Source organism: Mesoplodon bidens (assembly GCF_964165515.1).
Source record: "Mesoplodon bidens genome assembly, chromosome: 3".
NCBI lineage: Eukaryota > Metazoa > Chordata > Mammalia > Artiodactyla > Ziphiidae > Mesoplodon > Mesoplodon bidens.
In genome coordinates this window covers 141,436,052-141,451,456 of record NC_138178.1, presented here as the reverse complement: position 1 = coordinate 141,451,456, position 15,405 = coordinate 141,436,052, and the positions used below count along the sequence as shown (strand labels likewise).

Genomic DNA, 15,405 nt, shown 5'->3' with positions numbered 1-15,405 from the left:
ATACAAAACTTAAATTCTAGTTTTCTTAATTAGAAGTGACGCTTTAAAGACAGAAGAAATTAATGTTGAGAAAAGGTGATTTTTACAAGTGATTAAATAGGAAAATTTATAAAGCTGACTATAATTTTACTACAATACCTTTTTTTTTTTTTTTTGCGGCACACGGGCCTCTCACTGTTGTGGCCTCTCCCGTTGTGGAGCACAGGCTCCGGACGCGCAGGCTCAGCGGCCATGGCTCACAGGCCTAGCCGCTCCACGGCATGTGGGATCTTCCCAGACCGGGGCACAAACCCGTGTCCCCTGCATCGGCAGGCGGACTCTCAACCACTGTGCCACCAGGGAAGCCCTACAATACCTTTCTTAAAAGTTTTGTCAAGAAGAGAAAACACCACTTCTTCCTAAATAAGGGAGTCTGTGGCAAGCTAAATCTCTACCAACAGCTCTAGGGACCCGGAAAGGCCTTCTGTATTTGGGCCACAGGAATGTTTTTTGATGCTTAACTCTCAATCCCCAATTTTAAATCTCTCTCTATTCCTTCTACTTCTACACCTCACAAGAAACTTCTGACCAGGCCAAAGGGAAGCCCTCAAGCCAGTCACCCCCGTGAGGAGTCCCATGTCTGGCAGGAATGAGCCTGCTTTAGTGTCCCCGCTGCCCTCAGACATTGGCTGGAGACAGTCCATGGGAAGAGTGGCCTCAGCACAAACCTGGTGGTGGATTCAGAGTGCAGCAGCAGGGGCCGCTGGTCAATTACACCCTGCACTGTAGCAGATCTGAGTGGCACGTTTTCATGGCTGCTGCACTAGAAGACAGCACTAAACCTGTCAACTCCATAAAAGAACTGAACATAGCAGTGAAAACTCTCAAGAGCAGAAATGATGTAGTAGAATAAAGAATGAATGTTGCTGGAGATGTATTAAGAGGGCATTCCCGGGGCTTCCCTGGTGGCACAGTGGTTGAGAGTCTGCCTGCCGATTCAGGGGCCATGGGTTCGTGCCCCGGTCCGGAAAGATCCCACATGCCGTGGAGCAGCTGGGCCCGTGAGCCATGGCCGCTGAGACTGCGCATCCAGAGCCTGTGCTCCGCAATGGGAGAGGCCACAACAGTGAGAGACCTGCGTACCGCAAAAAAAAAAAAAAAAAAAAAAAGAGGGCATTCCCAAATCATGGTAAACCACACAAAGTGAATCACAGAGATGGTAGACGTGGGAAGCAGACTGAGTATAGCTACAACTGTGGACAAGAGGGGTGCAAGAGAAGAGAAATGGCCAGCAATGCCAAAATATAACCAAAAAACCAAGACAATGAGCCTGAACTGAAAATACATTGATATAAACATTAATAAACATCAAGTCCCTATTTGAGAGAAATCTCACATGCATTTTTGTTTTTAAACTTTATAGACCAATGTATGTCCTTATAAATAGCCAAGAAGAGTGGAGAGAACATATGCTTGCCCCTTAGACCCTGGAGAAGCCTGGAGAGAACCTATTCCAACTAAACAATGAAGTTATTAAACCAATACAATCTCTGTCCTACCCGATGTTTCTTTTTGTAGGTGGAAGGAAAAGGTTTCAAGACTCAGAAAAACTGAAAAAAGAAAAAATTTAACCACATGGAATTGTTATAAAGTTCACTACATGAAAGGGTAGAAATCCACACTCACATGAAAGACATTAAAATGCAGATAGAGTAAAATGTTTAGTAAGGGTTATTGGTAATGATAAAAAATAAAGTAAAATAAATTGGAAAAACCAGGTGAGAACAGCAAAGTATAATATAGAATTTCATTAAGCATTTTAGATTCGCAAACTGTAACAAAGCAGTGGGGACAAATCATACAACCTTAAGAGAGAACAGAAAAACAGTAAATATCATAGTCTAGGTCTCAAAAGATCCAACAACTTGTTTGATAATGCAAGGCACTTTGTTTTGGCTGTGTTGGGTCTTCGTTGCTGCACATGGGCTTTCTCTAGTTTCAGCGAGTGGGGGCTACTCTTTGTTGCGGTGCACGGGCTTCTCATTGCGGTGGCTTCTCTTGTTGCAGAGCACGGGCTCTAGGCGCACGGGCTTCAGTAGTTGTGGCACGCGGGCTCAGTAGTTGTGGCTCGCGGGCTCTAGAGTGCAGGCTCAGTAGTTGTGCTGCACGGGCTTAGCCGCTCCGTGGCATGTGGGATATTCCTGGACCAGGGATCAAACCCGTATCCCCTGTATTGGCAGGTGGATTCTTAACCACTGTGCCACCAGGGAAGTCCTCCATATTGCAAGGCACTTTTTAAATCGCCCATAGTCCCTTTACTCTAAAAAATTACCTGTTTTTCCATTTATTTTCTTGTCCATAGTAACATCTATTCTTGAACAGGACTTTTAAAATTTAAACATATACATCATATTTAAATATGCATTCTCTTTGACCCAGGAATTCTACTGTAAAAAATTTATCTTTAGGACAAACTAGACAAGTACATCAAATATAGGTATAAGAAAGTTCATTGTGGTGTTATTCCTAATATTTAAAAAGGAAATATTCCAACTGTTCATCAATAAGTTAAATATATTTGGAATACCAGGAAGCCATTAAAGGTGATGTTGTAGAGTTATATTTACTACCATATTCCACAGATTAATAGCAATAACAATAATAACAACAAAAAAGGAATAATAATAGCTAACTTTACTGAATACATAGTATGTACCAAGGATGGGTCTAAGTGTTTTATATGTATTATATCATTTAATTTTCACAACTGGTCTATTAAGTAAGTTTGTTATTGGGTATATTTTACAGGTGTAATGTTATAGAATAATAAATTCTGGGCTTCCCTGGTGGCACAGTGGTTGAGAGTCCGCCTGCCGATGCAGGGGACACAGGTTCATGCCGCGGTCCGGGAGGATCCCACATGCCGCGGAGCGGCTGGGCCTGTGAGCCATGGCCGCTGAGCCTGCGCATCTGGAGCCTGTGCTCCGCAATGGGAGAGGCCACAACAGTGAGAGGCCCGTGTACCGCAAAAAAAAAAAAAAATTCTATTTATTTATGTAAAATTGTGTGTCTGGGTGTGCATATAGAGATGTCTGAAAGGATAATAAATGAAATGTTGACAACAGATCTACCCTTTCCTTTTTATGTATTGATTAATTATTGTACACGACTATGCATTAGTTTTATAAAAAGAAAGAACAAAACTATTTTTGAATATATAGGGAAACAATGAGTTATCTTCTCGACATGATAAATAATTCATCACTTAAACTAAGGGTCAATACAATAAGTAAATAGCATGTGCTAGCTTATTCTCTTTTATAACAGAAAAAAAGTAAGGCTGACTTCAGTCACTTCTTTAATGGAATTACATACAGGAAATGCTACTGCTACTACTATAGCTAATTAAAATTTTTAAATATGACTCTAGGAAAAAATGAAATTAAAAACTACCTTTTACAGATGATATGATTATATACCTAGAAAATCCAAGGAGATAAATTAAAATTTTACATAGGCAGGAAATGTGTTTAACATATGTGTCATAGGTTATGACATAAACTGATAAAACCAAATGCATTCTTATATATTTTTGTCATCAAAAATGTATTACCAAACATGCATCAACAGGGAAATAATCAGTTAATGATAATAAATCCATAATATCCATGGTTTAAGAACTATTCCATTTTTAAAAAAGAATATGGTAGATCTATGTGTACTAATCTTCAAAAATATCCAAGATTTATAAGTGAAAAAAGCACATTTCAGAATGACAGCATAGCATTATCCGATGTATTTAACAACAACAATGTAAATGCATACGTATAATTGGATAGAAAACCAAGAGGACATACATCGAGTCAGAAGTAACAGTACTTACTTCTGGGGAGAGGCTGATATTGAAGGATGGTGGAGGAAGTAGGGAGACTTTAATTTTTAACTCTACAATACTAACTAATTATAAACTATATACATAACTATTTAAATTTTTTACCCTTAGGATATGTTCATGAAGTATTTATACAATTAAAAACAAATAAATAAACCAAAACTTCACACTGGTATTTAAAAACTTGATTACGTGAATACATAAGTGCTAATCTAATTTAGGACCACACAAATTTCTTTAATGATTACTATGTAAAACTTTAATGGACAAAATAAAGAACAATATGAATAAATGGAGAATACAACTTACAGCTCTTTGAGAGGATTCAATATAGCAAAGATGACACTATTTCCTAAGCTAAAGTATAGGTCTTAATACAATAAACAATAAAAGGTTCTTGGTAAATATTGCTTAGAACTTGATTAATAGTGAAATTGATCTCAAATAGGCCAGATCACCAAATACAAGGTTTCTGGAGGTAATAGGAGTGAGTACTTGTTTTCAGCTAAATCACCTCTTTTCCAGCCCAGCTCACTGCCTGCACTCCCTGAGGTCCACTGCTCCTCGCCTTTCCTGCTTTGGGTGCCCAATCTCTGTCTATACCTCTATTGCACCAGTCACTGGTCTCCTTACCTGATGACCCCTCCAATAGACTGTATGCTCCTTGAAAGGAGAGACCATTTTCCTTGTACCCTGGCACTTAGCACCACGATTACCACAGAGCAATAATGTTTGTTGAATAAAGCAAAGCAAAGTATAAGCTGCATAGTTCTGATGTTTAAAAGAGAAAAACTAATCCAAAAAATTCAATAGGAATTCCCTAAAATGGGTTAAAATATTAGAAAAATTCAACATCTAATAAACAAGAAATGTTACAGTGGAAAAAAATCACTAACTAATATTACAGGAAAGTTGGCTATTAGTAAAGAAAAAATAGATTCATAGCTCATCTGATCAGATATAACAAATTTCAAATGGATCAAAGCTTTTGTTTTTTAATTCTATTTTTAAAAACTAAGAAAGAAAGGTGAGGAGTTTAGCCTGGAAATGAACAGAATGAACCCAGGAATGCAAGAACTTGTATGACTATTGAATAGCATCAGAAACAAGGTGGAAATGTTCAAATAAATAAAAACTTAAAACATTTTCATAATGTGTAAAAACGTAAATATCAAAATGAAAGCAACAAACTAGAAAAAACAAGTAACCAATCCTTGCTATATGAAATATAAATTATACAAATTCCCAGTTTCCACTTGATAGATGGTTAAAACTAGAGGAGGAACAGGCAATAAATTATTTTACACAAAAAAAGAACACAAACTCTATAGTCATGAAAAATATTCAGTCAAATAAAATATCCTTAAGATTTTTATATACCTTTAAGCTATCAAAAATATTAAACTAATAAAAACAAGTATGCTTATTGCTTATGGTGATAAAGAATGTTTTAACCTTTTTAAAGGACAATCTGGCAATATGTAACAAGAGCTATAAAATTGTTCATGCCTTCCAGATAAGTACATTCTGGGTAATAAGCCATAAGTAAACAGCCCAAATGAACAAAGTTATTTATATAAAGATATTCAATGCAAAAACATTAGAAAGCAGAAAAACTGAAACCACACAAATGTACACAAGAGGAATGGTTAAGCAAACTGGTATATTATACAATAGAATGACTACAGTTGTTATTCAAAGTGGTAGGTGAGATTATATAAGCAGATTAATAGAAGAAGGTACACAGAAAAAATGTGGAACAGAAAAAAAGTATGTACAATACAAATACTTGTATTTTGAAAATGTGGGGGAATGTGGAGAGAGAGAAATCATGTATTGGGTTCTTTTCCAATAAAGTTTTTAAAAAATTTGAAAGGTCTGGCCATGACCATGGCATGGATCTTGAGCCTGTTGTGAAACTACTACTTAAGAGAAGGAGATTTTGTGTTAAGGATTGGAGTTTTCTCTCCTGTGACCCCAAACTTTCCTGTGATAAGACACTTTAAAAGTTTAATTACAGTAGTGTATGAACTGTTATCCTAAGGTAAAAATTACCTTCCCACAAACAGGGTCATCTTACAACTCCCACCTTATGCACTTATACCCACAACTGTTGCTGCAAAACAAGCAGCAGAAGGGGAGGGGACACACCCAATACCCGCTTCAACACTGGCCCATCACTCGGCCTCCTGCCCAAGGCAGCCAAGTGGCCCTTGTCTGACAGCAAGAAGCCTTCCTGGCAGAAAGCAAGATTTCATTGAACTGATATAACCTGAGAGAAATTTAAACCCAAATAGTAGAAGGTTGTTAAAACATCTGCCACACCTGAAACTAACACAATATTGTAAATCAACTTTAATTTGAAAAAAGAAAAAATATATCAGCCAAGATTCTGGGATTCTTCCTATACTCATTTGGCTCTCTCAAACAAGACGTCACATGTGTTTGGGACAGAGTCTCAGCTGAGCCCAGTGATTCTGTACAACAAAAAAGGAACCTTTCTCAGGGGCACCAAAAGTCAAAGCTAAGGGTTGTAAGGATGTGGATCTACACACAAGTGAAGATCTAACAAAATCCTAAGTGGGGACTTACTTTCCGCAGCACATGTGATGCTTATCAGGCATTCCCAAGCCCAGGACGAGGACACAGTACTTCTGTGCCAAGTATTTCTGTGCTGCTTCTAACTTACTGATAACCAATTCCATCTCTTTTTTCTCCACAAGGCCCCTGAAAAGAAAAACAATAATCTGGATTAATGTTGGCAAATGTCTATATTAATTAGTAAAAAGTCAGAAGTATAAACTATTTTGAAAGAAACCGAAGTGAGTCAACACATCTCACTTATCATTTCATTTATTTTATTTGAGCTGTGGCAGAGAAAGTTCCTCAAAGTCCTTTGATATTTATCATTGTAATCAGCCTCTCAAGTTTATGCTGAATATTTATTTTAATAGATTCTTTATAAATTGTATATGTATCCTCCATTTTATACACAGGAAGTCCTAATTTATATAGAACAGCTCAACTAACAAATTCCCTATACTAGTTTCTGTGGCAATTAGCAGCCAGTTTTCCTGCTGTTTTGCTAAAACAGCCATGGAGACTCTTTCCCACCTTAGCTTCCCCTGGGTTTCTGATGTTATTACTAAGTTCGGGGGCTCAATGTTTGAACTACTCAACGTTTGCCCACCTTCAGTTCTGTGTTTGCTAAGGAGGCATCTGTGGAATACCACTCTGGGAACTTTGGCATCAATTACAATCACCTTGCTTCCCTGTGAAAACACAGCCCCAGTTCCAATTGAATTGCAAATGTACTTTCTAAAAGGCAACCTGTTTTTAGGTTACAGCATGTCTGAAGCCTAATTTTAGACATTATTGCGGTACAGTACAGTAGGAAACATTGCCGACAATACATTCCAATGATTGCTATTGAAAAATGAAGCGTCACTAACTTTTTCCCTGCCTTTTTGTTTTCAGAAAGATAAAAGCCAAACGAAATGCACTCTAAACAAGAAAGACAACATACTGCCCCTTCTGATGTTAACCACTAGACTGACGGCGTGAAGATAAGCTGTGGGGAAAGGCGGTGGGTTTAAGGATAATATGGATGTTTCAAAGCACAAAACCTTATCATTGTGGTGAGAAGGCCTGTGAGTAATTGGAATAAAATGAGTTTCTGGAATAGATAACTTTAAATGCCCAAATATCATATAAACCCAACACACACACCCACGAGCACCCCGGTGACCATCACTGTGCCTGCCTCCCTGTTGCCTTCCCTCATCCTCACCCTTGCTTTGCCAGACCTGCCTATAGTTAATCTCTTCTTTTGCTGTTGAAAACAAAGCAAACCAAACAACAACGAAGAAATGCTTTGAAACGTTTCCGCCAATGGTTCTCAAGTTTTAATATATGTAAGAATTGCCTGGGGTATTTGCTAAAAGTGCAAATTCCCAAGGCCAGCCCCTCTTCCAGATTTTGGTTCAGTAGGTCTGGGTAGAGCCTGGCATTTAAAATAAACCCAGGTATAACCCTTTGGAAAAATTTTTAGTAATAATTTCAAGTGCCATACAATTGGTCATAAACTTTGATCCAATAATCTCTCCTGGAAATTTATTCTTTGTAAAAAATCATCCAAAGTTAGGGGAGAAATCTAATGCATGAAGATATTCAATGCAATTATTATTTATCTATTTGACTATCAGAAAAACTGGAGACTCCCAAAATATATAAAATAGAGGGATAATAGGAGTAGTAATACAGGCTGTAGTAATAGAGCGCAGTACTATTTAAGGATTTGACATTAACCTAACATATGAGTCCCCCCGTGGGATTGAAGCCAGGCACTAAAGTCTGTACCCTTAACCACTATACTACATTGCTTCTTAATAGGTAGGTCAATAAGTTATTAACATACAGCAGCTTGATGGAAAGTTATGCCACCATTAAAAATTATAATTACAAAGATTGTAATAACTTGAAGATACTTATGATATGTTTAAAACTGCATACATAATTGTACCTTTGTTCAGAAGCTGTAAGTCCTAATTACAAATGGATAAACTCGGGGACAGAGAGCCGAGTTGATTGGTAAGGGATGTGGGGACACCACACAGTGGTTTAGGCAGAGACTTTGGAGTTAGAGACCTGGGTTCTAGCCTCAGCTCCATCACTAACTTGGCATGTACACCAGCCAGCCATTTAACCTCTCTGAGCCTTAGCTTCATCATCCGTTGTGGGGATAAGGTTTTTTCTTCTGGAATTAGGGCATTTAGTCATCTAAGACCATCAAAGTGTATCTTTAATATCCTTCTGTAACTCTTCCTGCTCTCCTCTCACAGGTTATAGGCTTTCCTTCCAAGGCCCAACCACTAGGCTAAGATAATATGCATTAACTCATCTAATCTGGACAATAACTGTAAAGTGAATGCTTCTATTATCCCTATATTATACCTCACTATTTTGACAGAAATTAATTTTTTTCTTAAAGTTATTTATATCCAGATATCTCAATGTAATTTATATTTGTTTTTATTATAATAAATAAACCAACTGACTACTGGAAGCTTGAAAATGAAAAGTTGTTATGCTTTTTTTATTTTTTTTATTTTATTTTATTTTTTTGTTATGCTTTTTTTAGAATCACACCACAGAACCATTAATTTTTGTGTGTGTGTGTGGTATGCGGGCCTCTTACTGCTGTGGCCTTCTCCCCTTGCGGAGCACAGGCTCCGGATGTGCAGGCTCAGCAGCCATGGCTCACGGGCCCAGCCGCTCCGCGGCATGCGGGATCTTCCCGGACCGGGGCACGAACCCACGTCCCCTGCATCAGCAGGTGGACTCTCAACCACTGCACCACCAGGGAAGCCCAGAACCATTAATTTTAAGGCTTGGATTTTTCTTTGTCATTCTGTAACTGATTCCTCCCATGAAGGTCTACCATACATCACTGGGTTCTAATAATTTTTAGTATATTTTATTTTATTATTTTTTAATAATTTTTAAAAATTTATTTATGGCTGCGTTGGGTCTTCGTTGCTGTGTGCGGGCTTTCTCTAGTTGTGGCGAGCAGGGGCTACTCTTCGTTGCAGCGCACAGGCTTCTCATTGCGGTGGCTTCTTTTGTTGTGGAGCACGAGCTCTAGGTGTGTGGGCTTCAGTAGTTGTAGCATGCGGACTTAGCTGCCCCGCAGCATGTGGGATCTTCCCAGACCAGGGCTCAAACTCGTGTCCCCTGCATTGGCAGGCGGATTCTTAACCACTGTGCCACCAGGGAAGCCCTTTAGTATATTTTAAAAATAACTAAGAAACCTTTCTTCTGTTATCTATTTCTATAAGTTAAGAAATGAAACAATGTCTTTGCTTTTTTAAAAAATTTTTATTGGAGTATAGTTGCCTTACAATATTGTGTTAGTTTCTATTGTTCAGCAAAGTGAATCAGCTATACATATACACATATCCCCTCTTTTTTGGATTTCCTTCCCATTTATGCCACCACAGAGCACTGAGTAGAGTTCCCTGAGCTATACAGTAGGTTCTCATTAGTTATCTATTTTATACATAGTATCAAGAGTGTATGTATGTCAATCCCAGTCTCCCAATTCATCCCGCCCCCCCAACAATGTCTCTGCCTGATTAGCAATAACCCACAGAATTAGAAAAAAACATACAAAATATAAGCTAATATGCTATCAAAGTCTAATAATAGACTTTGAAATAGTAAGACTCCTCAAACCTTCTGAGCCCACAGCTGGCTTGAGCCCATTTGCTTGCTACCACAGAAACACTTCATGTTCTCTGGCTGCTCTGCTGGATGTTGCATATTATAATGGCTTTACTGTACTAGTAGTGTTTGAATTATTTATTTGGTTCTATACAAAACTGCTATCCCAAGACATTTATCTATCCACAAAATTTTTCAAACTGCTTGTTTATATGCAAGGATTTTGCATTTTGAAAACATTCTACAACAACAAATTGATGACTCTATCCAGCATTCCTAACAGCAGAATCACTGGGTCGGTTCCACATATACTGGGGAGGGCAGCCTGGGCACTGGGAAAGTTCCATGGCCTGCAAAGGTCACCAAGCCTGAGAGGCATTGTTCTGCTCCGGACTCTGAGTTCCCAGATTCTTGCCCTGGATAGCACCAAGCCACCTCCACCTAAAGTGATTAAATTCTTCACATGTAGCCTAAGAAGTCATTTTCTTCTATGATATGTAATATCATTTTGGTCATATCTGTTAATTTTTTTAATTCTTAGTTTTTTTCATTAGATGCTTACAAACCCTTTAGCAAGAACTTTGTAAGCATGACAAACATAGAAACAATATCTCTATCTGCACTGTCCAATATGGTAGCTGTGAGCCACATGTAGCTACCGAGCACTCACTGACTGTGGCTAGTCTGAATTGAAGTATATTGTATTTGTAAGATAGATACCATTTCAAACACTTACTACAAAAAAGTAAAGTATTTCATCAATAACTTCCTAGTATTGACTACAAGTTGCAATGATAATATTTTTGAGTCATTGGGTTAAATAAAATACCTTGTTAAAATTAATTTCACCTGTATCTTTTTACATTTTAAAAATATGGCATCAGAAAAGTTTAAATTACATATATGGCTCTCACATATTGGGCATACTCTTCTATTGGGCAGTGCTGGTCTATATTATTTGCAATATTTAGTTAACAGAATACCCATCTGAATTATTCAGTCAGCTTTAAAACTGGTGAACTCCTCCCTGTAAAATGTTTTAGCATACTCCGAGATTTTTAAATTTCCATCATCTCTTTACCCTAGACAAAAGTTAGTTTTAATACTGGCAGTGATAAAGCTTTAAAGTGCACTACAGGGAATTCCCTGGCAGTCCAGTGGTTAGGACTCGGTGCTTTCACTGCCAGGGCCTCGGGTTCGATCCCAGGTCGGGGAACTAACATCCCGGAAGCTGCGTGGCGTGGCCAAAAGTAAATAAATCAATCAATAAAAATAAAGTACACTACAAAATTCTACTTACATCACACAGCTTTTGGGTTTCTTTTCCTGTGAGATTTTTTCCAAGTAATAATATAAATAGTACAACAATGCCATGAGGAAATTGTCAAGATTCTTATTCCTATGGGGAGATTAAAAGAAAACAATGATAACATATTTCAAACATAAAGCTTGTCATAAAAAAATCTATGGGCACACAAGAATAAGTAGAAACTCATGTTACCATACCCATCACACAACTAATTTACCATTTAAAATTCTATCTACTATAACTGTTGAAGATATAAGAAACCTGATTTTCGTAAACAAAATTTTTTGAGAGGTCACAACTGAATTATAGTTTTGCTTACCAATTAGTTTTCATTTTTAAAGTGTTTTTATAATACAGGTAATTTTTTGTTGTTGTTTAAAAAATGTACACAAATGTAACAAGTAAAAAGACTCTCCCCTCACTCCTTTGTCACCATCTTACTCCTTAGTGGTAGTCACTGTTAAGAGTTTGGCATGAATCCGTCCTGAACCTTCTAGAGCATAGACAATCACATATAAGGTCCTCCCCCACCAGCACACATACATATGCATGAATATACACCTTACTTTTTTTGGTAACAAATGGGATAATGCTGTATATACAAGTCTTTGCAACTTGCTTCTGTCACTTACCTGTGTAGCATGGACCTCTTTCCATGATACCATGTATAGATTTTCCTCATTTTTTTAAACAGGTGGATAAAATATGCTATAGCTCATAATTTATTTAACTAATCCTCTACTGATGGATATTTAGGTTTTTTAAAAATATTATAGACATTGCTGCAGTAATTATTCTTATAGCCACATCTTTGAGTAACTTCCTAGAAGTGAAATTGCTAGGACATAGAATAGCTGCACATTAAAGTTTCGTATAAGTTTTGCTCTCCAAAAAGACTACATTGATTTACAATCCTATCTCATTTGTTTTAAAACTGGAAGGCTTTGTTTCTTTCTAAATATTCTTACAAGATTTTTGCTGCTTCCTTTCTAGCCCCAAACGGAAATCCTTACTCTGGCATGCATTCCTTAACCATACCTTGAGAGCAGGATGAAGATGAGCATTGCAGACTTTTTTTTCACAGTATTAATAACTACCTGTCCTAGGTTGGGTTCTCCCAGAAACATACCATGAGACAGATTTTCGAGTAAGTAGTTTACTAGGAAGTGATCACAAGAAACATCAGTAGGGGAGTGGGGAGGTGAGATGGAAAGGGGGTGCTAACAAGTTCGTTATCCTGTGGACCAATGTAGTTCAGTACCATGAGGGATTCTAGGAGACAGCATAGAAAACTTAGAGTTATCCTGACATATGGAAGCTGGGATATTTATCTACCAACTCTCCCTCCAGCACATCACTGATTGGAGGCTGCTTCTCGGGCACTGACTTCCTAGTGCCCCAAGCTTGCCCTGTAGCTCTCTTTAGCATCTGACATTGCCTTCAGGCAGAGAATCTCAGGTGTTTGCCATACGCAGCCTTTACTGAATGCTGAGGGAATCTGTGAGCACTGCCCACAGCATAGGATACCCAACTCTCACTAAGCACTTACAAGTGCAGCTGCCATGAGAAGCACCTTCCACATACAGCCACGTGGAGACACCATTACTTCCAATTTTGTATCCAAGGAAACTGAGGCTCGGGAAGATCAAAAAGCTCACCCAGAGTCACACACCTAGTACTTGTTGGGGCTGCCAAACATAACTAGTGGAGAAAACTGATCTTCAGTAAATGAGTATACCCTTTAACCAACATACACATAGTGTAGTCTCAATGGGACTCTGACAACATGCTCACCATACTCCTTGCCCTGGACTTTATTTGGTCTCCTGTGACTTCTGGCTTCCTCTCTTTGGTCTCAGTCTTTGAAACTGTATCCTGAGAGAATGGCTTGCATAGAGCCAGCCCTTTCTCCAAAAATCAGATTTGTCATCATTTATCAGATGGGATGATTTCAAAATAAAGAATAAAAGATCTAAAATGTCTCACAAGCATTACATACCTCATAAATGTTGTAAAAGAACGGATATGCTGCATCTCAGTATCTTGTAGTAAAAGCAAAGCAACAACTGAAAGGAGAAAAGATGGACAATTGAAAGAGGGGCAAAGAGCTGCCTTAGAGGTTGACACCAGGTAATACATGTAAGGATGATGCAGTTACTCACATTTAGCATCGTGGAGTGTAACGTTGCCCTGCTGACTTTGTTTCTCTAAGCCTTTGGGTGACTTATCGTCTCTTAAAGCAAACCTTTTATCTGTCAACCTGTTTTGGGGATATAACAGTCTCTAGTAGTGCTTTGAAAGGTTTTAGTTGTATTTAATCTACCCTGAGGCACATGAGGTGTTTACTATAAAGTAAGGAGACCCTGAGTATCATGTGTGGGTTTCATTTAATGTAGGATCATTTTGGAACACATTTTATTAAACATTATATTATTTACCATGCTAGGGGTAGGAGGAATGCACACTGCTTTACATAAAATGTAAATACCAATTTGATCCGAAATAGATCATTTAAATCATCTATTTTTGGCATAGCTATCATTTTCAGATTTTTTTTAAAGAAGCTGAAAATTTGCTAATAGCCAAATTATCACAGGGATACATTATTGGGATCATTGTAACTCCCACCATAATTGTGAAATAGTGCATGTTCCTTCCTTGATGGCTATTTGCATTTCAACCTAGGATGATATTTTCTTAGAGTCTGTAGAGGCTTAAGCCATTCTGCTAAGAGGTGCTATCAGCAACCCTGCCATGGTGCTAAGTTAAGCTACCTGTCTGAAGCTGGACCATCAATTTCAGCAAAGTGAACTGCTTTGCCTTTCTTTCCTCTTTCTTTGAGTTCTACTGCAGGTGTAAAACTGTAATAGAAATGAGAAAATTAGGAACTTAACCTCTTCCCGGGGGAAACTAATCAGAGCATGACCATAGCTCATGGAACCTGAGGACCAGCACATATTGTGAGTGTCCTGGAGAGAATATGAGGCACAGCTGTACTTAATTCATGTATTTACATGTGGTACAATCATCTAGAAAAAGATTAAAAGATCAGACTTTCAGCCTTTACGTATCACTAGCCCCCTGAATACCACCATACACAAAACATTTCCATCCGAAAATGCTGCTGTAACTTCAGAAGAAACAGAAAGCTCGTGATCAGTAGGAAGGATTTTTTGATTTACTGAGTACTTGTTATGTGCTTCTAAGCACGACCTCATTCAATCTTCACAGCAACTCTATTAGGAAAATATTACTATTATTACAATGTTTACATATGAGAAAGATTGAACCCTAGAAAGATATTAAGTAACTTGACCAAGATCACTTAGCAAGTGCCAAAGCCAGGACCGGACACAGGTTCTCTAGCCACAGAGCCGTGTGTTTACCCACCAGGCAGTCCTGCCCCCCGAGCAGCCACCTCGTTGTCACCGCTGTGGACTCTTCTAGAAGCTTGACTATCTCGAAGAAGGTTTCAGGACCCTTTACTTAACTCAGGGTTGCTTTCACTCTATAGTTTTTGTACAAGCATTACCAAGCAGTAATGGGCCTAACTAACAATGGACCACAATTAAGCAACAAATAAATATGTACTGAGGCCATACTCTGAGTCAGGCATTGCTATAACATTGAAAATAAGTGGTGTCTGATTACAGACAATGCACAGACTCTGAGGATTATCAGCAAATGCTTAATAGGAAAACAGAGAAAAGCGTTTTGAAGACTAGCAGGATGTGGTTCCTGCCTCATAGAGAGTTCATCTTCTAGAATTGTGGTGTCTACCAAATACATTGGTTTGGTGACCACTGTAGATTATGATGTTTATTTTTCTGCCTGAAACAATGCCACGTTGATAACACCACCCAGATGCTTAATCTCTGCCCACAGTTACGTCTCTCTGTTAAGTTTAAGCATAGATATAGTAAGTAGAAGCACTTTTCCCCAGATTTTAGTCATTCCCTAATCATGCATATATTATCATCTCTGTCAACACAACAGTTTTGAA

General features: G+C 38.2%; 1 protein-coding gene across 1 annotated transcript in view; it reads right to left on the bottom strand.

The window, feature by feature from the left end:
- The window catches only part of PPP1R36 (protein phosphatase 1 regulatory subunit 36), a gene marked incomplete at both ends in the record, with an annotated part of 31,799 nt that overhangs the window by 7,098 nt on the left and 9,296 nt on the right, over positions 1 to 15,405 (bottom strand). Inside the window, 5 exon segments of the mRNA XM_081228292.1 lie at positions 6,464 to 6,598; positions 11,394 to 11,492; positions 13,402 to 13,468; positions 13,565 to 13,662; positions 14,177 to 14,263. Coding sequence (XP_081084418.1) covers positions 6,464 to 6,598; positions 11,394 to 11,492; positions 13,402 to 13,468; positions 13,565 to 13,662; positions 14,177 to 14,263 — 486 coding nt within the window.